The 23,431-nt window shown below is 38.0% G+C and overlaps 2 protein-coding genes across 7 annotated transcripts in view; both read right to left on the bottom strand.

Annotated features, from left to right (window-relative positions):
* Positions 1-23,431, bottom strand: part of LOC149554547 (pfkB-like carbohydrate kinase family protein) — a 225,161-nt gene that overhangs the window by 92,905 nt on the left and 108,825 nt on the right. The window lies entirely within an intron of this gene.
* Positions 3,905-8,127, bottom strand: LOC149554548 (uncharacterized). The gene is made up of 5 exons (XM_089828597.1): positions 5,502-8,127; positions 5,147-5,379; positions 4,883-5,035; positions 4,411-4,811; positions 3,905-4,306 (listed from the first exon to the last, which is right to left on the bottom strand). Exons 1-4 carry the CDS (start codon positions 6,116-6,118, stop codon positions 4,564-4,566), a joined length of 1,251 nt encoding a protein of 416 aa, XP_089684723.1. The 5' UTR covers positions 6,119-8,127; the 3' UTR covers positions 3,905-4,306; positions 4,411-4,563.

Here is a 23,431-nt window from a genome sequence, read left to right as displayed (position 1 = left end):
GATATATATTTTTTAAGGTACGGCAAACTCTCCAAGGTCAAAGGGTGATTGTAATGTTCGACAACAAAGCTACCTTGAATTTCATAAATTCATCACTCGTGTAGCGAAGGGGATTGCCCACAGAAGTTCACACAGGGTTCCAAGTCAAAGTTGTCAGAGGTTCAATGTTACCATGCACACACCTTGTTTTCCAGTAAAGCATCACCATGGGTAACCACACAAAAACATAAGACTTCTTTGTAGTAGACCTGGCAGATATGGAAGTCATTTTAGGCATACAATGGATGGAATCTCTGGATGAGTACACACAATTTTTTAGGGAATGAATTTCACTTTTGTGGTTGATGGAAAAAAGGTGGTCCTGAGAAGGATGACGAATGAAGGTCCGAAGGAAGTATCCGAACAGAAAATGGAAGTTATTTTCCAACATGATGACATTGTGTGGGCCACATAGTGCTTCATGTCTACAGAGCCAATTAAGTGTCAACAGGCGTACTATCTATATAATAAACTTCAACCCATTTTGGATAAATATGAGCAAGTTTTTTCCAACATTCCATCAAGAATACCTCCCCATCGAGGTTTTAAGCATACCATTGAACTAGAAATAGGAGCGAAGACGATTATCACCACCCCATACCAACATCCAAAAAAATTCAAAGATGAGATCGAGAAAACAATTCAGGAACTACTCGAGAAAGGATGGATCCATCCCAACTCTAGCCCTTTTGCATCATCAATAGTATTGGCTACAAAGGATGGAACAATGCGCATGCATGTGGACTACCATGCGTTAAATAAGAAAACAAAAAAAATAGATACCCTATTATCGAGATCGATGAATTGTTGGATGAATTGCATGGTGCGGTATATTTTTCTAAAATAGATATCCATTTTGGCTACCATCAGATCCGCATACGGGAAGAAGAGGTGGAGAAGACAGCTTTTCGTTGTCACTATAAGCATTATGAGTTCCTGGTCATGTCGTTCGGATTAACGAATGCACCAACGACTTTCAAGTCTTGCATCAATCACATCTTCAAAAAACAATTGCATAAGTACTTGCTAGCATTTTTTATGATATCCTCATTTACAGCAAAACTTAGGAAGAACACCTAATTTGGTTGAAGTCCTAGAGACCATGGAGGCTCAGTCTTTGTTCACCAAGCAATCCAAGTGTGAATTCGGGATGACAAAAATATTGTACCTAGGGCACATTGTCAGCAAATACGGAGTGCAGGTCCACCAAGAGAAGATTCAAGCAATCTTTGATTTGCCCCCACCAAAATCGCTCTCTGAGTTGCAAGGGTTCTTTGGATTATGCAGTTATTATCGAATGTCTGTAAAAGGATTCTCTTAGCTCAATGCACCATTAACAAATCTGACTAAGAAAGGCTCTTTCCAATGGAATGAAAAAGAACACACACTTTTGATAAGTTAAAAGAGGCAATGAGCACTTGCCTAGTTCTCACCTTACCTGACTTCACTCAACTAGTCATTCTGGAGTGTGATGCATCCAGAGAAGGCATTGGCACAATATTCATACAAGATAGACACCCTATAGCCTATGAGAGTCGGACGCTTACACAAACAGAGCATCTATATTCCATCTATGACAAAAAAATGTTAGCCATCGTGCATGCACTAACCAAGTTTCAGTAGTATTTGGTAGGTGCCAAGTTTGTCATCTGTACTAATCATAATAATTTGAGATATTTTCTGGAGCAATAGGATTTGAATGAGAGGCAACAAAAATGGGTAAGTAAGATTCAGGCTTTTGATTCGACATTTTGAATATGTGAAGAGAAAGAACATTGTAGTTGCAAATGCCTTGTCAAAAAAACCCACCATCTACTTACTCTCTCAAATTTCAGCTAACTGGAAAGCACACTTATTGGTAGAATATTCCAAAAACAGATTTGCATGTAAAATAATGGGCAGCGACATTCAGGATGACTGATACAAGGTAGTGGATGATGTTATTTATTATAAGGATCGGATATACTTAGTGCCTGAATCCAAACTGAAGCTAGAATTGCCTGAAGGAAATACATGCCTCACCCTTGGTCGAACACTTAGGTTTTCTCAAAACCTTTAAACAACTTAGGGAGAGGTTTTCATGTAAGGGACTTAAAGAAGATGTATTGTAGTATGTACAAGAATGTGCAGTCTCTTAGCAAAACAAAACCGAACATAGTTTACCTGTCGGGTTACTGCAACCCTTGCCAATACCAAAACAGAAGTTGGAAAGTATCTTTATGGACTTCATCACTGGACTTCCAAAGGTAAACGAGAAGGATTGTATCTTTGTGGTGGTTGACAGAGTGACGAAGTATGCACACTTCTTCACTGTCTACTCAGATTTCTAGGCCGCATAGGAAGCTGAATTATTCCTCAAAGAAGTTTTTCGTCTACACGGGTTGCCCTAAGACATTGTTAGTGATAGGGATGGTCAGTTTCGAAGTATTTTCTAGACAGAATTGTTTCAGTTGGTAGGAACAGAATTATCGCCAAGTACTAGCTACCACCCTCAGATAAACAGGAAGACGGAGATTGTGAACACGTGGATAGAAGGCTACCTCCGAAACTACATTTCGACACAACAATGGGTATGGGTCAAATGGATGCATCTGGGAGAATAATGTTACAATACAACTTATCACATGTCCATTGGGATGGTGCCCTTTAAAGCATTGTATGGGTATGAACCCCTTTCATTTATCAACATGGTTGCAGGCAAGGTAACAAGAATCGGAATCGGATCGGAATCGGCAAGGCCGAATCAAATCCTGAATTGGCAATGAATCGGCAAATTTGAAAAAACCCTTTAAAGTTGAAGATTTTAACAATTTAAAACTTATTTCATGCACCCTTTATTGAATATAACTTAAACACACTATAACATCATCAAATAGAAGTTAAAACTTAACATACATAAACATGGAACATAGAATCCATCACATATGTAACTATGTTATCTAAAATGTAAATTGTAGGCTAGCTAAAGTATATAGAAATCAAATGATCATAATGATTTAAATCATAGAATGTATGTAAGATGATCCATAAGACATCAAATCATAAATGTAAGAATCTAAGATGAAGATCCATGAAAGTTTGAAACATATGTCTATCAATGATTCAGTATCAATATCCGTAAACAAAATATAAAAACAAGGCTCCAGCTCAAGCCTCAGACTCATAGTCATCATCATCATCATCCTCAACATCATCCTGAAGCTCGACTGCAGCCTCAGCCTCAGCCTCTGAGTATCCAGTCTGCCTAGTAGCAAGTCGTCTAATGTAGGTCCTAGAGGACTACCGAGCCATATCTCCCGCATGTAAGATGGGCTCACGAACGTCGCTAGGGCCTGTGCCTGTGCGTGCACGTGTGCATCTACCAATGCCTGAAGAACGTGCTCTAGTTGCCTCAACCTCTATATCCACCTGGTCAACCCACACACGGTCTTCCTCAGTGAAGACTGGATCCACAACCTCTGTGAGCCACTCTAATTCTGGATCAATCTCCTCCAGAATGATCAGAGAGGAGTCAGTGTCCAAAATCTGTCTAATCCTAAGATGAAGGTTGTAATGAACAAAGACAATATCATTCAATTTCTGCACTGTCAACCTGTTTCTCCTCTTCGAATGGATGTGCTCGAACATGGACCAACCACGCTCACATCCAGAAGCGCTACTTGGCTGACTCAGAATATGGAGGGCAATTTTTTGAAGTTTTGGGATTGTGGCCCCAAACATTTGCCACGACCTATTTGCAATAAGGGAAAATAGAAACAATTAGTCCCATTTACAAATTACAAGTTAACTCTAAAATTACACAATCAACTTTAAGTTTAGAATCTAGATTCATGAACATTGAATATATTATTTAATTTTTACCTGGCTGTAGTGTTGTCTAAGCATTTATGGCCATCTTGCCAGAGAAAAGTGGCCCCTCTTTATTGTTGAACTGGTCTAGTTCAACAATCACAATAGCGCTATCTTCATCGCTACTCAACCTCTGAATCACTGTGTATAAGCCAGTGATAACCTCCGCATCCGCCTTGAACTCAGGACAGAAACGAAATGTCGGATTCAGAAAGTAAGCTACTGCATGGATGGGTCGATGGAGTTGATTCTGCCATCTCCTATCGATGATGTCCCAAATAGGGCTATACCTCTCCTGCACTCCTGCATATTGGGCTCTGATGGCCTCCTTGGCCCTATCCATGCCCTCATAAATGTAGCCCATAGAGGGCTTCTCCCCATCAGCAGTTCGTAGCAAAGCTACAAGGGGCTCAGTGACCTACATATAAAGTAAAACAAAAAATTTGAGTCAAAACTTAAATATAAAATAATATAACTTAAAGTAAAAGTAAAATACTAAATGTTAAATTGCAATAAATTTACCTTTAGGATTTCTCTAGCGGGTTTCCAAAAACCATCCTCATCAAATATGCAATCCGCCACATCTATCCCTGCAGTGGTCGTAGCATAGGAAGAGGAAATCCAATCCCGCCCAACAAAAATGCTCCTCAATTCATCCCTTGATGTCAACAAGGACTATAGGGTGATGAAATTCGAGGCAAACCTCGTGATACCTGAGCGAGCTAACTCCTTGCCTTCTGTGTACTTCCTCATTGTGCTAAGGACAAATGAATGATTATAAATGAATTTGCATATGTTTTTTGCCCTTTCCACACATGACTTGACAAACTCAAATTTGCCAATTTCCTCCAACATGAGGTCAATGCAGTGTGCCGCACAAGGGGCCCAAAATATGGTGGGGTGCTTCTCCATCAAAAGTTTACCTACAACAATTTTAAGTCAATTAGAAATTCAAATAAATTTATTTTCAAAACTTGAAAAGTTAAAAGTTTACCTGCAACAACATAATTTGTTGCATTATCCGTCACCACCTGGTTCACATTTTGTTCTCCCACCTCTGCTATGACTTCCTCAATAGCCTCACATAAGTATGTGGCATTTTTCACATGTGCGGAAGCATCGATGAATTTGATGAACATGGTATATCCTACAAGTAACAAAACAACGAATTAGAATATTAAATGGATCATCAACAAATTAGCATTCAACAAATCAAAATTTACAATTATGTATGTAGGAAAGTAGAATGATCAATCACCTCCACAGGATACAAGAAAATTGAGGAGTGTTCTATTCCTCCTATCTGTCCAACCATCAATCATGATGGTGCAACCCTTTCCAATCCACTCCTTTCGGTTCTCCTCGAGCTCAGCCCTCATGTCCTCTACCATCTCATCCAAGAGGTATCTGCTCAACTCAGCCTCAGTTGGGGCTTTAAACCCCGGACCACAAATAGCAACCGCATCTATCATGTTCTGCCAATAAGGAGCCCTGTCACAAATAAAAATTTTGATGTCAAAGACTCAAATTATAAAACAAGTAGATATAATTAAAGTTTTACTTTTACTTTTAATTTTAACTTTAAAGAAAACAAAAAAAAAAGAATCAATTACCTGGCTGCAATAAATGGAATGTTGCAAAAGTACCAAAATTTGCATATCTCCTTTCTGGCAGCATCATGAATCTCCTTGTTCAAACCCATGCCCTCAAGAGTGGGTTGGGAACCAGGAGTAGTGCGGGGCACAAAGTAACTATCCATTATGTTTTTCCGCACTATAGGCTGCAATAGGTTGGTGTGGGACTCTGTCTCAGTATGTGACTGACTAGCACTAGCACTAGCACGAGCAGAAGAACTAGAATAAAAAGGAGGCCTAGAAGAACCCTCTCCAACACAACCTACGGATGCGGAAGCTAATGCAGATGCAGATGTGGATGCGGCTGCGGATGCGGGAACATGGGAGCCAATACCCCTTAACCCTTCAAGTTGCATTTTCTTATTGGCTTTGTCTTTTTCAATTTTTTCTAATGCCATTAAGCAACTGCGTTTTGCCTCAGGAGTTTGGTGATTGCAAATTGTAACATCGTGTCTAGGTATAGCAGCAATGTGGTATTTCGATCTATAAATACCCCCAGAAGTTATTTTTTCTTTACAAAAAATACATTTTGTTTGATATTTAGTTCTTCCAAGAAACTCTTCGTTATATTTCCAACATTCATCTTTTCTACCCATTGCAAATTTGCGAAAAATGAAAGCAAACGCTGCTGCAATAAAAAAAAATTACGTAAAATATCAAAATTTGAAGCTAATAAAAGCTACAAAACAACAAACCCTAGTTTGCAACTTAGCAAAAATAAAGAACATTCAAGATCTAAACTAAAAATCTTGAAAACTATAAAAATTTAACAAAAAATGCATAATACACTAAAAATTTAACAAAAATGCATAATACACTAACATGCAAAAAAAAAATGAGCACTTACCTCTTGCAAATGAGTTGAGGAGTGTTGAGATTGGCTCCTTAATGCTCCCAATGCAATTGATGGCCTCCCCAAATGGATTGTTGATCTCTTTTGTGCTCTTCCTTCTTGCCGGTTAGAAACCTATGGCTTTTCTTTTCTCTTCTTCTCTCTCACTTTTTCTCTCTTCTACTCATGTTAAACAAATAGAAGGCCCTTTAGGGTTATAACAAAGAGAATAGGTCAAAAAGAAATTTAAAAAACAAGTGATTTTTTTTAATTTTACAAGTCCATACTTGACTGCCCACGGGCAATTTCTTGGCGATTTTATCAGGCGATTTGGGCGATTTTTTGGATGAATTGCCGATTTGGGCGATTCAAGCGATTTAGGCGATGAAATTGGCGATGGCGATTTCCAACTCCGAAAAAATCGCCATCCATGAATCTAATCACTGAATCGCCGATTCACGCGATTTTTGGGTGATTCTCATTACTCTGGTTGCAGGTGACAGTCACGCACCAAAGGCAATGGACTAGCTTCAGGAAGGGCAAGACATCCTGAGATACTTGAAGGAAAACTTACAAAGGGTGCAGAATCAACAAACGATCTACGTCAATAGACACCGGATCGAGAGAAGTTTTGAAGTGGGAGACTTGGTCTATCTCAGACTACAGCCATACCGATAGTCCTCATTGAAGGCAAAGGGGAAAGAAAAATTAAAGCCACATTTTTATGGTCCTTATCGTATAGCTCACCGCATCGGTGAAGTTGCCTATGAACTTGAACTTCCAGAAGGAAGCCGCATCCATAATGTCTTTCATGTTTCTTGCCTGAAGAAAGTCGTGGGATAAAACATCGCAGTAACTACAGATCTTCCATCGCTCAATGAAGAAGGGAAGCTTATGTTAGAACCAGCCGAAATCATTGATGTACGGGAGAAGACTCTATGGAACCATATCTTGAGGGAATTCTTGGTAGACTGGACACACTTATTGTTAGATGACGCGACTTGAGAAGGTGAACACATTATGGAGCATCCGGCACTGCAGTTGCTTGAGGACAAGAAAATTATGGGACAGGAGGACTATAATGTTTCTGTCATTAAATAAATAATTAATCAAAACTTTGTTTATGAGGCAATTGATTTACTATACCTCGGACCCATTTTCATTTTATTGTTTCCGTAGGGGTGGCCATCGGCTATCTTTGTAAACCCTCAGGAAGTTCCTTCGAAGGGTATTTAAGAATGGCATGTAGGTAGTAGTTGGTATGCGATTTGGATTATTTCTTTGTACTGCGAATTCCTGTTGGAGTTCAATATTGTTTGCCATTTCAGAAGTGAAAGATCTTCCCTACTTGGTTTTCTCCAATTTCAGTGGGATTCAACCCTCACCCTATTCTGTCTCTGTAATTCTTGCTCGGGTCTAGCAAATTGGAGCATCATTATTATTTACAAGTATCATTGTTTCTGGATTATTGACATATGTATATATAAATTACAGTGTTCATTGGCAATTCATTTGTGTTGTTGGTTTGTTGGTTTTCATTCTAATTCATTACTAGGAAGGCATACAATCACGCCACACATCGACATTGCATGTTCATACTCTGTATTTGCTAGTGTATGGCCTTCCCATTCACCCTTGGCCTACCACCGTATAGCCACCCTAGAACACCACACACCATCCACCCTACAATCCGTATGGACTCCAAGACCTTATCATACTGATGCAAGAGCATCTTGCATGGGAAATTTTTTTTTTTTTTTTTTTTTTAAATTGAAAAAAAAAAAGTGGAGGAGAGAGAAAGTGACGAAAATTTGAGGAGAAATAACAAAAAAAAATTAAAATGGAAAAAAGGAGAAAAGCAGGAATTTATATTTTCGAGGTGCATAGGTGGCATAAATAGAAAAATAAGAAAAATAGTTGTCATTACATTAATCGAGGTGTGTAAGTGGCATCTTAGAAGCTTGTGGAAAGTTTCTTAAATCTTGCACTTAATATTTGTTGTGATCCATAAAGGAAATGTAATTTTCTAATTGGGCCACATGGTGGTGCTTAGTTGTAATTCTAGAAGGTTGTGGATATTATAGAAGGTTGTGGATATTGTGTAGGTGGAATTCTAGAAAGTTGTGGATAAGTTATGCATTGGGTGGTAAGTGCCTATTTAAGAAAGGCATATGAGCATTTCTAATCAAGCTCGAGAAAAAGGTGAAAGCTCGAGAAGGAGAAGCTTGGAAAGGTGAAAGCTTTGGAAGGAAAAGCTTCAAGGTGAGAAAGTTGGAAGGTGTAAAAGAGGAGGAAGTGAAGAGTGAGTTTTCCTGAGTCTGTGGACAGAGCACCGAATGTGAGGCAGTTTACACTTGGATCTTAGATAGAGTTTGTGAGAAGAGCTAGTGACTGCGGTTTAGAAACAAGGAGGTTGCTTGGTGGCTTGCGAGCACAAGTTGAGATCTCAGAGGTTTCTACTAGAGTTTGGATCTGGACTAGGTTGGGTTTGGATTGGATCTTGAGAGATCTTGCAGAAATGTAATTGTAATTGCTAAGGATTTTCAATTTTAATAAAATTTCTTGGGAAGCATTTTATTTTCTCTTGGTCTTCATATTGTTGCATTCTTGGTTGTGAGTTGGTAAGGGTGGTGTGAGTTGGTAAGGGTGGTGTGGCCCTTTGTCAATGGTATCAGAGCAATACCTTCATTACATATGGTCACCTACATATCGTACGGCTAGTCCAACCACCATACTGTACAGTCTCTATAGACACACTACCCTTCAATCCTCCATCCACTATGCACCATACAGCCTACCCAGGCTACACCATACGGTCACTATGACTTAGTGTAGGCATTGTCTAGAACTGGAATTTGGCAATCACTAGACTCATATAAAGGCAATCCAACTCTTCAAGGTGAATCGAACAACGGAAAATTACAAAAAATATTCCTAGAAAAAATTAAATATCAGAAGAGGCACATTTTTCCTTAAAAACTCCTCCACATTTTATGAAATATCATTGACCACCTCCGATACAATGTTATGATAAATTGGTGTTGTAGTTATATTAGACAAAAGAGATGAAAGCTCCTTATTTAAATTTATAAAGACAATGTTTCTAAAAGAAAAAATCATGAACTAAAGACGAGAAAAGAAACTACTCAATAAACTAAAGGCTAACTAAGATGACCATTAAAGAAATATTATAATATTCTAATACATTCTCCCCCTATTTATTATTGATAGCAACCCATACTTAAAGCAACTTCGGAAACAAAATATAGAACCCCCCTAAAAGCATACTCCCTCTTTGACATCAATGACCACACAATCTGAAACCAAAACATATCTGAAGAAAAATATATATAACAATGACACAGTCCCCCGGAGTATATGTCATTTAGTGAGGTAGTAGACCACCGGACTTGCTTCGAAGATACTCAAAGCATTCCTAGGGTAAGGGTTTTATAAATATGTCAGCCACATGTTCCTTTGAACAAACCTACTCCATCTTGACCATATTGTTAGCAACTCGTTCGTTCAAATAATGATGCTTATTAGGAATGTGCTTAGTGCGAGGATGCATGACTAAATTCTTAGAAATATCAATTGCACTCGTATTGTCACAATATATGCAAAGAGGATTAGCAAATTGAATCTTATAATCAAGCAAAGTGCTTTCATGCTAATCACCTGCGTGCAACATGATATTGCTGCAATATACTCCACTTCAAACAATAGATAAAGAAGTACAACTTTGTTTCTTATTGAACCAAGAGACAAGACAACCACCCAAGAAGAATGCACAGCCACTTGTTCTCTTTTTATCATCCACTAAACCACCCCATTCTGCATCTGTATAAGTTAGAGAAAGAACAGAACCTTTAGGAAACTAAAGAACATAATCAACAGTTCCTTTCAAGTATTTAAAGATTTTATTACCAGCATGAACATGTGTTTGCTTGTGTGAGGCTGGAAAGGGTGCAACATATCCAACAACATGCACGATATCCGGCCTTGTGGCCATACCAAATAACAAACTTTCTACCATAGACCTGTAAAAGTTTGATTAACAATGGGAGACACATCATCCTTACTTAGCTTGCATCTAGTTTTCGTAAGAGTGTTGACCGGATTACAATCTTCCATCTTGAATCTTTTAAGCAGCCCTCTAACATACTTAGCTTGTGAAATGAAAATACCTTCATCCAATCGACTAATTTGTACACCAAGAGAGTAAGACAACTCACCCATCAGAGGCATTTCGAATTTGTTTTTCATTCAATCAACAAACTTCTTGGTCATTTTAAAGTTGTCGCAATCAAAAATCAGATAATCAACATATACCACAACTATAAGAGTGTTGTTATCTTCATCCTTGACATACAAGTTTTTGTCCACATATCCTCTCTTGAAGCCTTCCTGCAGTAGGTAGTTGTCCATCCTGTCATACCAAGCTCTAGGAGCATGTTTAAGTCCATAAAGCGCTTGCTTCAGCTTGTACACATGATCCAAATTATTAGTTAACACAAAACCTTTTGGCTGCTCAACATATACTTCCTCATTCAAATCACCATTTAGAAACATTGATTTAATATCCATTTGAAATACTTTAAAGCCTTTGAATGAAGCATGAGCTAGAAACATTCTAATGGCTTCTACTCTAGCTACAGATGTACATGTCTCATCAAAATCAATACCTACGACTTTTGAGTACGCTTTGCAAACCAAATGTGCCTTATTCCTTATAACATTACCTTCTTCAGTTACCTTATTACAAAACACCCATTTTGTCTCAATTGCATTCTTGTCCTTGGGTCTAGCACAAGCTCCCATGTACTTTCTTTTTATGGATTTGCTCCAACTCTTCCTTCATAGTTGCAATCCAATTCTCAATCTTGACTGCCTTTTCATAATATTTTGGCTCAAACAAAGAGATTAGTGAAAAATCATCGCCCTCAAAGTAATTAACATTCTTTCTTGTAGCCCTACTTCTCCTTTCAGCTATTCCTTGGTCTAAAGGATGATTCCCTTGAACAAACTTAGGAGCCTTAAAAGAAGAATCATCAATTTCCCCTTGTTTGTCATGCTCGGAATGCGCATGTGAGGTTTCAGCTTTATCAAGGGAAGAGATTTCACTTCCACTATGTGATTGTGACTTTTCCTTAGCATTTTCTTCACCTTTGCTAGCTGCTCCAACTTGTGAGGGTTGAGAAGATGTGGGTACAGCAGTGCTGGTCTGAACTTTATCTTCATCTATGGTGTCCATATTCTCACTAGACTTGTTGCTAAACTCATGAATTTTAACATTTACACTTTCAACCAACTTATGTAACCTCTTGTTACAACATTTGTAAGCTTTACTCTTAGAGGATTAACCAAGAAATATTCCTTCATCAGTCCTAGAATCAAATCTACCCAAGCTATCTTCATCTCTTCTAATGTCGCATGAGCTGCCAAAAATTTTAAAATACTTGACTATAGCCTGTTTACCTATTCAAAGTCCATATGAAGTTTTGTTAAACTTGGACCTCAATAATGTCCTATTTTGATTGTATACAGTTGTATGGACAACCTCTCTCCAAAATGCATCACTTACCTTTCTTTCATTCATCAAGCAATGCGCCATCTCTTGGACTATTCTATTCTTCCTTTGCCCAACACCAGTTAGTTGTGGTGTTTTGGGAGCTGAAACCTGTCTTCTAATTGTGTGTTGTTCACAAAAGCTCATAAACGCATTAGAAGTGAGCTCTCCAACACTATCAAAATGTAAACATTTAATCTTCAAATCTATTTCATTTTCAACTAAGGCTTTAAACAGTTTGAACTTATTTAAAGGTTCTGATTCTCTTTTAGAAATGTAACCCATGTAATGCAAGCATAATCATCAATCATCAACATAAAATATTTCTCACCTTGAAGGCTCGTTGTCCTAATTGGTCTACAAAGATCTGTGTGGACTAATTCAAGTGGCTTGTTGCTGGTATATACTTTTGGTTTGAATGAAGCTCTTGTTTGCTTTCCTTGACAATTCTTGCAAACAATATCAATTGGTTTCTCTATCTTTGGCATTTCTCTATCCGCTTCCTTCTTGCTGATCTGGATCAAATTATCAAATTAATGTCCAAGACACTTGTGCCAAAGCCAAGCATCATCCACTTTTCTTAAACAGTTTCAGCATTACCGTCATCAAGAATAAAAAGATTGTTCATTGCTCTAGTTGCATTAGCTATGACATCTTCCCCTTTCTTAATGATGCAAGAATTTGAATTAAACTCAAGATCATACCCTTGCTCACATAGCTAACTCACACTAAATAAATTATGTTTCTTGCTAGAAGGGCAGTTTGAACAACTAGAACCTTGAGGGGTGCCTCTTGGTCCTCCTTCTATACCTTGGTAAACTTTGGCTTCCCTTTAGTTTCAGAATTAATGAATGACCCCGCACTATAATTCTTGCAAAACAATGAAGTACAACCAAACTTGTTACAACTGTAACAAATTAAATTGTATCTTCTAAGAGAGCCAAAGATATTTCTTTCAAACTGATAAGTCTTTCTTCTAGGAGCAGCTTCAAAATCTAAAGCCTTATGTCCAAAATAATTGCATGATAAACAATTACCATAGAAGAAGGGTATGTTCACCTTGTTTGACTGACTTGGTTCAGAGATAGTAAGCTGCTCACCTTTTGACACTAGTTGTCCCTTTCCTTTAGACAAGGAATTTGACCATCTTCCAAACCAATTCCTCTCATGTCAAGAGTTTGTTTTTGAGAAGCAAGAATATCATCCCAAGACATGTTGTTGTTGTTAGAAATCTTCTCACTTGATAAGATAGTAGATCTACTAATATTTCTTTATGAAAGAATTTCAGCCACTAACTTGTTGATGCTTTCTTCCTTTAGCTGAATCTGATTTTCAAGGTTCTCATGTATTTTCTTGGCCTCCTCATTCAAGATTTAGGAATCAATCAATTGTTTTTCAGCTTCACTAAGTGCCATAGCAATCTTTAGTTTTTTTCACTCTCTGCCTCCAGCAGTTCAACAAGACTTTGATTCTTCTTTTTCAGCATTTTAATCTTAGCCAGCACTACCACCAACTCAAGCTCAAGACCCACTCCATCAACATCATGTTCTTCATCAGTTAATGTTCCTTCTCCCAGTGACTTAACTTGAATATCTTCAACAGTCACACAAGCAATGTCATTTTGTGGTTTTATGTTATTAATCTCATGTTATTGTTCCCAAATCTCTTTGGCTGAACTGAGATGCATGTAAATCTTTTGTTGTAAATCATCCAAGCAACTAAAAACGGAACTCCTTGCTTTAGCATCTGCTGCCTTCAAATTCTCGGAATTTGCAATATCTTCATGATCAGCTGAAATTGATCTCCACACATTTACACCTAGAAACTTAACGTTTATCAACATTCTGAAACTCCAAATGGTGAAGTTTGTCTCTTCAAATTTAGGAATGCTCCTCCAAGTTTAAATCATCTACAGCCATGAATAAGATCTCATAATTTTGATTATCATCCTCAGTGTTGGAAGTATCATCACTGCCATCATGGAATATAATACCCTTATGGACCTATCAGTTTTCCATTGTCGTTTGGAAAATATTCTTGTAGTCCTAGATTTTGTGTTCCTTTCATCTTGGTTGTCTTCTTCTTTATCATAGGGACATTTCGAAGCACAATAACCAATTTCCCACCATTGAAACACTTCAAAGCGAGCTTGCATTTGTTCTTGCGAAAACCCTTTTTCAGCTTGCTTACAGGTTCTGCAATTTCTTCATTTGACCCTTCATCTAAGCTTTCACTTTCTTTTTTCTCCCTATCATTACTCACTTTAGAAGCTTGGACTATCATTTATCCTTTGGAAGTGCCCTCAACATTTGTTCTCATCCCGTAAGTTGTTAAGATACCATGTAATTTGTCAACAATAAGAGTGTCCAGATCTGACATTTCTACAATTGCAGAAAACTTAACATTAAATTTCAAGTGAAGAAAGTGAAGGATCTTTTCTACAACTATTTTCTCTTCGACACTTTTGTAATGTTCTGAAGGCGAACTCAGCCTGAGGGCAATCTCGACCCAAATGCAATTCTGGCCCGAAGGGGATCCTGATCTGAAAGGAATCTCAATCCAAAGGAGAACTTGATCCGAAGGGAAACTTGGTCCGAAGGGAATCTCGACCCGAAGGGGAAATTGATCCGAAGGGGATCAAGTTCCAAGGGGAAACTTGATCCGAATACCACTACAATGTTTTGTTCGTAGCATTATTCCCCAACCTGGTAGCCAATCACAGAAACACCGAATGGCCATACGGTTTGTACTGTAGATAGGCCATACAGGAAGGTATGGGTCGTACGGTCTCTGGGATAGATGTACGGTGGACATGAGCAAATGGTCTGGGTCGCACAGTATTTGATGGGTGGCCATATAAGATACACAGTTGTTCGTACGACAGAGAAGGATCAGGCCATACGATGTTATAGGGTGACCGTACAGTGTGGAGAGTAGGCTGGGGGGATGTTCGATGATGTTTCACACTCTGTACAGTGATGGTTGATGGATTCGTGCAGTTGCAAGTAGATGGTGTATGAGTGGAGGGTGACGGAATGTGATAGCTACGCTAAAGTATTTTATGCATCCATGCAGAAAGACCACTCGTTACCAATAACTATTTGCAGATGATTGCACATAGAGAAATAACAATAGCACTTCAGATTTACCAGATATAATGATAGATAAAATGCCGCTCCAATGTGCCAGATCCGAACCAAACCATACAAACAGAATAGGATGAGGGCTAAATCCCACTGAAACCAGAAGAACCAAGTAGGGAAGATCCTTCGCTTCTGAAATGGTGAACAACAGAGAAATCCCAACGAGAATTCGCAATACAAAGAAATAATAAACCAAATCACTTACCAACTACTACCTACATGTCATGCTTAAATACCCTTCAGAGAAATTTCCCGAGGGTTTACAAAGATAGCCGACGGCCATACCTACGGAAACAACTAAATAAAAAGGGGTCCGAGATATGCTAAATCAATCAGAACTACAAATACACATATTATTAGCTTGGGCCCCATCTTAATTAAATTAAGTAACTAATTAGAAGTCATATTATTTAAATTTTCGGAACAATTAATTAATTAATTTAATTTAATTATTACATTAAAATTTGGGGACATGACAAATCCTCGCTAACCAAAGATTGCTTGCCCTTAAGCAATCCATCATCAAACAAAACGCCAACAACTCCACGGTCCCAAATCAAACGTGTAGGCGAGACAAGTGAAATGATGTCAATCCTCCGCAGCACCACATTGCAATCAAACTTTCCCTACGCCACTCTAATATCAATATTGTCATGTCCTGAGTCACCATGATCCCAAACTTCAAATTCATCTGTGTAATCCATGATGATTGCCACCAGGGAGTATACTTCATAATCAACCAACTGTAAAAATTGCTCTTCCAAATAATCCTTGATCGAATCCATATTACCACAAGGTTGAACAACTATCTACAGAGCTTACTTATTCGAAAGGTCGCTAGTAGAACCCAAATTTCCATCAAGTTGATCATTGGGCACTAGTTCAATGATATTTGTGCAAGTACCTTCTTCCTAAATCATTTCCTTCATCTTGGTCTCAAGTACCAAGTAGATTCCACTTTTGTGGTAAATGATTTTGCCAACCACCTTGTATCTGTCATCCTGTACTTGACCATCCAATAGTTGACACGCAAAAGTGTTCTTGGAGTATTCGACTAACAAATGAGCCCTCCAACCTGCTAGAAATTGAGCCATAGTGTAATCCAAGTCAAAGCTCTCCATTCTCCCAAAAGGCTGGCAGAATCACCAGGTCTGATACCAGTGTAATATTCCGAAGGCGAACTCAACCTGAGGGCGATCTCAACCCAAATGCAATATTGGCCCGAAGGGGATCTTGATCCGAAAGGAATCTCGGTCCGAATGGGAAATTGATCCAAACGGGAACTTGGTCCGAAGGCAATCGTAATCTGATGCAGAGCCCTCTGTATTTATCTTCAAGGAATCTTAGTTCAACTCAAGAGATTCACAATAGGCTGGTACACCCTCAAGGAACCAAGAACATCTCAAAGATTTCAACAAAGAACCCTGACATTATACACCAATAAAGACAACATCTTCACTCACACAATCAGATTGCTATGTCTGATTAAATTGTTCATAACTTCAGTTCTAAATATCTTCTTGAAAAACCCTTTGGAGGAATTGTTCCAAATTAGTAATTCTAAAACATACCCAAAGATGAGACCAATCCAATAAGCAGATTATAAATTATGTACTCTGAACCAAGACCCATATTTTCTATCATAAATCAGGAGCCAAACCATTAACCCTTCCTAGGGAATCCAATAACTTTCTCAAAATAAATTTAAATAATACCAAACCAATTCTGAAGTATCCATTTCTAAGTCTAGTTTCCAAATATATAAGTTATTTTCTTTTCTCATTCATAAATCATTGTATAATATCAAATCTTTTTCTGCAACACCATTGAAGGCATTTAAAAACCAGTTTTCACTCAAATCTTCATAACTTTCCCAAATCTAAATGAAAATGATTCAAACCAGTTGGAAATGAAAGGTAGTTCACATATCTTTCCAATGAATATCATTAGAGATCCCGAGTCTCCAAAATATGTCCACACCACACGCTGCAACATGACTATATTCAGCGAATCTCAAATCTGCAAACATCCACTTTCACCAAAATACCCATAACTTATTCATTTCTTCATAAAATTGAACCAAACCAAAAGCATGAGAATAAGGATTTATCATACTATATATCCATTACTATATTACATGGTTTCCAGGATGTACATGGCCGTACAAGGCCTGGAAACTACTCTAAAACTAAAAAACCAATCAAAACCACAACAATAAAATGCACCAAAAATGTATCAAAGTATTTCCTCTTCTCCAAATTGATTTGGTTCGACCATACAATGGTTTTTATATCCATTTGACAGTTATAAACCTTCCTAACTACCCCCAAGACCAACCATATACCTTTTTACATCATTTTTCTATTATTAGCAACTTTCTCAATGTTGCATTTTACAACTTTTTACGCAACTTTTACATTTTTGACAAAAATGGCTTCATAGCCTTTACAACTTGACCCAAATACAATATAAATGACTCAAATGTATTTAATATCACAAATAATGAATCTTAACTTTCTCATGTTCTTGTATTTAATGTGCTCCTGCACCATACTCCCAAACTTGAAAAGTTTCCAAGTCTCTTGGAAACATGGAACCAATAAGCTGCAAGAAAAAATATTAGATCAGAATCCTCATCTTTTCCTTTGCCTCTTCACCATCATCACTGGATCAATGCCTCCTCCACTTTCCTATCTCTTTCACTAATGACTCCCATCAATGGAGTTATGCTGGTTGCCTCTATGGTGCTTCTCATTCCTCATTCCACTCCTCCATGCTGCATCACAACCTCTTGTCCCTCACCTGGGAGTCCCATCATGCCTCTCTCCCCAGTCTATTGGCAACACACAAAGGACCATCCTCTCTGGCCCTGGATCATCTCCTATGATCCTTTGGTAGACCTCTCCTATCCACCCATTGCAGTTGAGTGAACCGGCACCATTCTGCAACCACAAACCTCAAAACAAGAATCCAAAACAACCCAACACTGCCTAGTGTAGATCATCTTCCATCTACACGCTCAAAGGAGAAATTGATTCTAAGGGGATTTGGTTCTAAGGGGAAACTTGATCCAAATACCACTATAACGTTCCATTCATAACGTTGTACCCCAAACTGGTAGCTAGTCACAAAAACACCAAATGGTCGTACGATTTGTTGAAGATAGATCATACAGGAAGGTAAGAGCCATATGGTCTACGGGACAGATATACGGTGGATAAGAGCGGATGATGTGGGCTGTATGGTATTTGATGGGTGGCCCTATGAGATACACAATTGGTCATGCAACAAAGAAGGAGCAAGCTACATAGTGTCTCAAGCCTTGGTTGTACAGTGTTGTAGGGTGACTGTATGGTATGGAAAGTAGGCTGGAGGAGGAGGTACGTACGGTGATGTTTCACACTCTATACGGTGATGGTTGATGGATCTGTGTGGTTGCAAGTAGATGGTGTATGGGTGGAGGGTGACAGAATGTGATCACTATGCCATAGTATTTTATGCATCCACGCAAAAAGACCACTCGTTACCAATAACTATTTGCAGATGATTGCACATAAAGAAATAACAATAGCACTTCAAATTTGCCAGATACAATGATAGATAAAATGTCGCTCCAATTTGCCCAATCTAAGCCAAACCATACAAACGGAATAGGGTGAGGGTTGAATCCCAGCTCTAATACCACTATAATGTTGCGAAGGCAAACTTGGCCTGAGGGTGATCTCGACCCGAATGCAATATTGACCCGAAGGGGATCTTCATCTGAAAGGAATCTCAGTCTAAAGGGGAACTTGATCTGAAGGGAAACTTGGTCCCAAGGGAATCTCGACCCGAAGGGGAAATCGATCCTAAGGGGCTCCAGTTCCAAGGGGAAACTTGATCCGAATACCACTATAATGTTCCATTCGTAACGTTGTACCCCAAACTAGTACCCAATCATGGAAACACCAAATGGTTGTACGGTTTGTACTGTAGATAGGTTGTACAGGAAGGTATGGGTTCTACGGTCTATGGGAGAGATGTACGGTGGACAAGAGAAAATTGTGTGGGTCGTACAGTATTTGATGGGTGGTTGTACGGGACACACAATTAGTTGTACGGCAGAGATGGGGAAGGCTATATGGTGTCTTACCTCACTATCACACCATTTTGGACAGATGGAAGCTCACTTGTTTTTCCAACCACTTCTCAAATGAAAACTTCATTAAAAACTTGCTCTCTTGAATACCTGAGAATACCACTCATACTGTTACGCAAGCACCAAAGCCTTATCTCAAATACGAGAACCATGTCCAATTTTTATCTCTGATTCCTATGTTATTACATAGTATTCACAAAAAAACATCGTTAGTTAAAACCACAGTGCTGTCAAAAACGATGGCCCGTGAACCCCGATATGCACCTTGCTTTGTCTGCATTCACAAACATTTTTTTGTGTCTACTGACAGCGACTTGTCTCTGGCAATAATCATCAAGAATCCTAAATCATGTCACATTGAACTCTCAACACAGTACTAACTAGAAATCATAAAAAAAATCTCCCGCACTTTTTATAGTTATGCCGACAAGACAAAGGGCACTATTTTGCCTCATACAAACCTCCTAAAAAACAAATCCCACACATTACTGGAAAGTTGTACTACTGATTTCCATCAAATCATCACAGTAAGTCGTACCTGCTCTATCATGTCCTCACATTACCACACCTTTAGTCACATATCTGGCATGCAATTCTATGCATTATGTAACGTTTTCAGACTCAACATATGTGTTACTTCTTGTGACCTTAAGAACACATGAAACTTCTAAAAAACAATCATCTAAACAATGTCATTCTACCTATTAACTTCCTCACAAACTTAGATATGCATACATTTTCCAGAAAGAAAAGGACACCAAAAACTTCGTTTAGAAAAGCTAGCAGCATCTTTTCAAAGAGAAATGCACACCCATCAAAAAGTTTTCTATTATTGAACCCTTGCAATTAGATTGCCTTCCAGCACCCATGTTACTAACTTGCTCATCCTAGTATGCGAATACCGAACTCCGGGGAGTAACTGTTAATTGGAGAATGAACAAGTATCACTAGTTTTTCAAAAAACATCTCTTTCAGAATCATAATTATTTGGAATCTTCAATTTGCAAAAGGTTTTCAGTTAAAACAAACAATCACAGAGGTATTAACGGTTAAAAATATATTGGCTTTGCTCCATAGTAGAAGAGACCTACTACAACAACATGGCTCGCAAACAACAACCATAAAATAGGATCAAGATACTGGCACACGCAACATGCCACATACAACCCACTCAACGAATTTGAGCATATGGACAACCCAATCCAAATGGAGAAACACTTGACATGTAGGTAAACACATAAGATAGAAATTGTCATCAACAAATGAAATCTGTAAACATAATCCAACAATGAAAATATCAACAAGAATCTCACAGGTTTTTGGAGGTGGCTCATTATCATCAAAGTAACAAAGGGAAAGCGTTCATTAGCTCATATTCCCAAGTCAGGCTTCATTTTATGGGCCCTGTTGGTAAAGGATTTGCAATGTGCAAAGACAAAGATGGGAAGGGGATGTTGAATAGCTTCATTTGGAAAAGAACAAGAAGTTGTTGATAAATTGGTTAAAAGATCAAAGCAAAGTTTTTATCAACCTACATCCAAAAACAAAACAATACAATTACCCATTGAATCAATTGTATCCTCCAAACATACATCCTTGTAAGTACCTATACCAGAAGGGGAAGAGGAAGAGGTAGAAACTGTCGCCCATAAAAGAGGTCCATTGGACGCTGCATTTAAAATGGAGGCAAGAGATCTTGCTAATCTAGTCATTGCACATTGCCTCTATGTCAATGGTCTTCCTTTCAACTTGGTGAGATCGTCATATTGGAAGAAAATGGCGGCAGCGATAAAGAAAGCACCTACTAATTACACAAGTCTCGGGTATGAAAAGGTGTGTACCACTTTATTGCAAAACGAGAAGGCTTGTGTAGAGAAAGTTATTCAACCAATTAGAAATTCATAAAAAAATTCAAGTGTTTTTATTGTTTCGAAAGGATGGAAAGATACAAGAAGCAGGCCATTGAATAATGCAATTCCAGTTTACCCAAAGGGACAACGTTTTTGAAGGCAGTTGATTGTGAAGGGGAAGTGAAAGATTCACAGTGCATTTCCAAAATTCTCATTGAGACATTAAAGAGGGTGGGTAGTGAGAAAGTAGCGCAAGTGATTACAGATAAAGCAAAAACTTGTACGGATCTTGGTGCTTTGGTTGAGGGCCAATATGACCATATTTTTGGATACCATGCACCGTACACTCCCTAAGCTTGGTCATGCAATAGATTGGCACTCAACTAGATTGGATGAAACAAATTTACCAAGAGGGAGAGGAGATACAAATGTTTGTGACAAACTATTACATGTAAAAATCGATATTAAGATCATTCTCCAAAATGGGTGGTTTTTACAAGTCGTGAGATGCACAAGACGACCAAAGATAATGGTCACAATGCATGCAACCCAATTAAGGAAGCCACCAATAAAGCCTGAAAAAACCTTATAGCCTGAAAGAAAACTCACTGGTTGTAAATGAAGGTGGGTAGGGAAGAGTGTATCCCTAGAATAGACCCACAAATTTCTTGACAAAAAACTAATTTGTTTTGAAAAAATTAATAAAAAAATGCCAAAGAAAAAAGTTTAGAAACTAAAAAAAATTCAAAAGAAAATTAAAATTCCTACTCTGACACCATATTAGTTTGGTAAAATAATTGAATGCTTATTAACAAAGAATGAAATGTTCTTATAGAAATTACATGAGAGATATTTCTAAAACGAAACATGCAAAAAAATAGAAAGAATCTATTAATCTATTATACAAAATGTCTATGATAACTGACCATTAAATATAGAAACAATATGACTAAGGAGATATTATTCTAATAGTGCCCCTAATGTGATTGAGAATCACCAACCCTAATTGGTTCAACAGGCAAGGTCCCTCACGAGATCTTGGTATAGCTCTCAAAATGAAGGCCTCCAAGACCGCATTAACCTTCAAGAAACATTACAATTATATTTTTTTATATAAGTAAAAATCATGTATTACTCTAGTTTACACAAGCATGCCTACATGCTGCAAAAGTCTTTCCCCTTGGCCATGTACGGCTTATAAAGGAAAAAAAGAGTGTTTTGAGTGTGAAAAGCACATTTTTCCCATTTTTGCATGGACCGATTCAATCACAAACGAGTCTGCCAGTAGTCAAAAAAATCATGGAGAACTTGGTGGCATCAACTCATAAATTTATTCTTAAAACCAACTTGCACAAAAAATTATTGTGAGTATTCAACAACTTGCAGAGTCCTCAAGAAGTAGTCAAACTATGATTGGGATAGTTAAGGGAACATTAGAAAATCCGTTGACCATTTCATGTAGGCTGTAATGTCCCCATTTTTCTCAGTATCAAAGTTTCAAGGATTAGCCTATTATTGTGATCCTCGTAGGCTAATCATTATGGATAGAGGGTCTTTTGAGGCAAATGGCTTGGCTTGGGAGGATCTTATCTTCTCCACAATTCAATAAGCTACAGGTTGGTCTTCATTTGGCTCAAATTGGACTTTATTTGGGCTTAGTTTTGTGTACTTACTATTTGTGGTAAGTTGGGTGTTGATAGAGATGGACCCTTTCTATTTTTAGAAAGTGCATTTGGTCACATGGAGAAATAATAGGTATGACTCCTATTTCAAACGACATATTTAAATGATGAGTATTTTGGGAGTTATTCTATTTTTGGTGGCCAAATTATTATTAATTATTCAATGACTTATTATAAAGTTATAATTTAACTTTATAATTTCAATTAAGTTGAGGGTTGAGTTATCATTGGAAAGAGTCATTTACTATTTAGTTAAGCCAAGTGAAGTGAAAAAAATTAATTGAAGCTTCTAATTGATGTGTGGTGAAGCTTCTTGAGTGAAGTTACATTTTGGCAACAAAAAGGGCATTTGGAGGTTATAAGTACAAGCCCATTTGTTGAGAAAAAGATGCTTGGATATTTATTTGTTTTTGTTGCCTTTGTGACTTTTCCTGAGGTCTTGAATGTTGATGCCATTACTGGGGTATAAGGGTTTTTAAGCTGAAAAGTGTTTTCATCCCACTGCTGAAGTATAGTGGACTTGATATCTGCTAGATATCTTCCTTACTGTTCCTACTATGGCTAGGAAGACTTTGGTTTCTGTTGGAGAATCAATTTGGTACTGCTGCAAATTGGATCTTTATTATTTCTGAGAATTTGGTGATTGAGAAATTTGTTTGTGCACACCAATCATCTTTGCTGCTGGGCACGGTTTC

The sequence above is a fragment of the Cupressus sempervirens genome, chromosome 5 (genome assembly GCF_028749045.1).
Source record: "Cupressus sempervirens isolate cs-2001-9-10 chromosome 5, ASM2874904v1, whole genome shotgun sequence".
NCBI classification, from domain to species: domain Eukaryota; kingdom Viridiplantae; phylum Streptophyta; class Pinopsida; order Cupressales; family Cupressaceae; genus Cupressus; species Cupressus sempervirens.
Note: the sequence above shows the minus strand (reverse complement) of the source record. Positions and strands in the feature narration are given on the sequence as shown.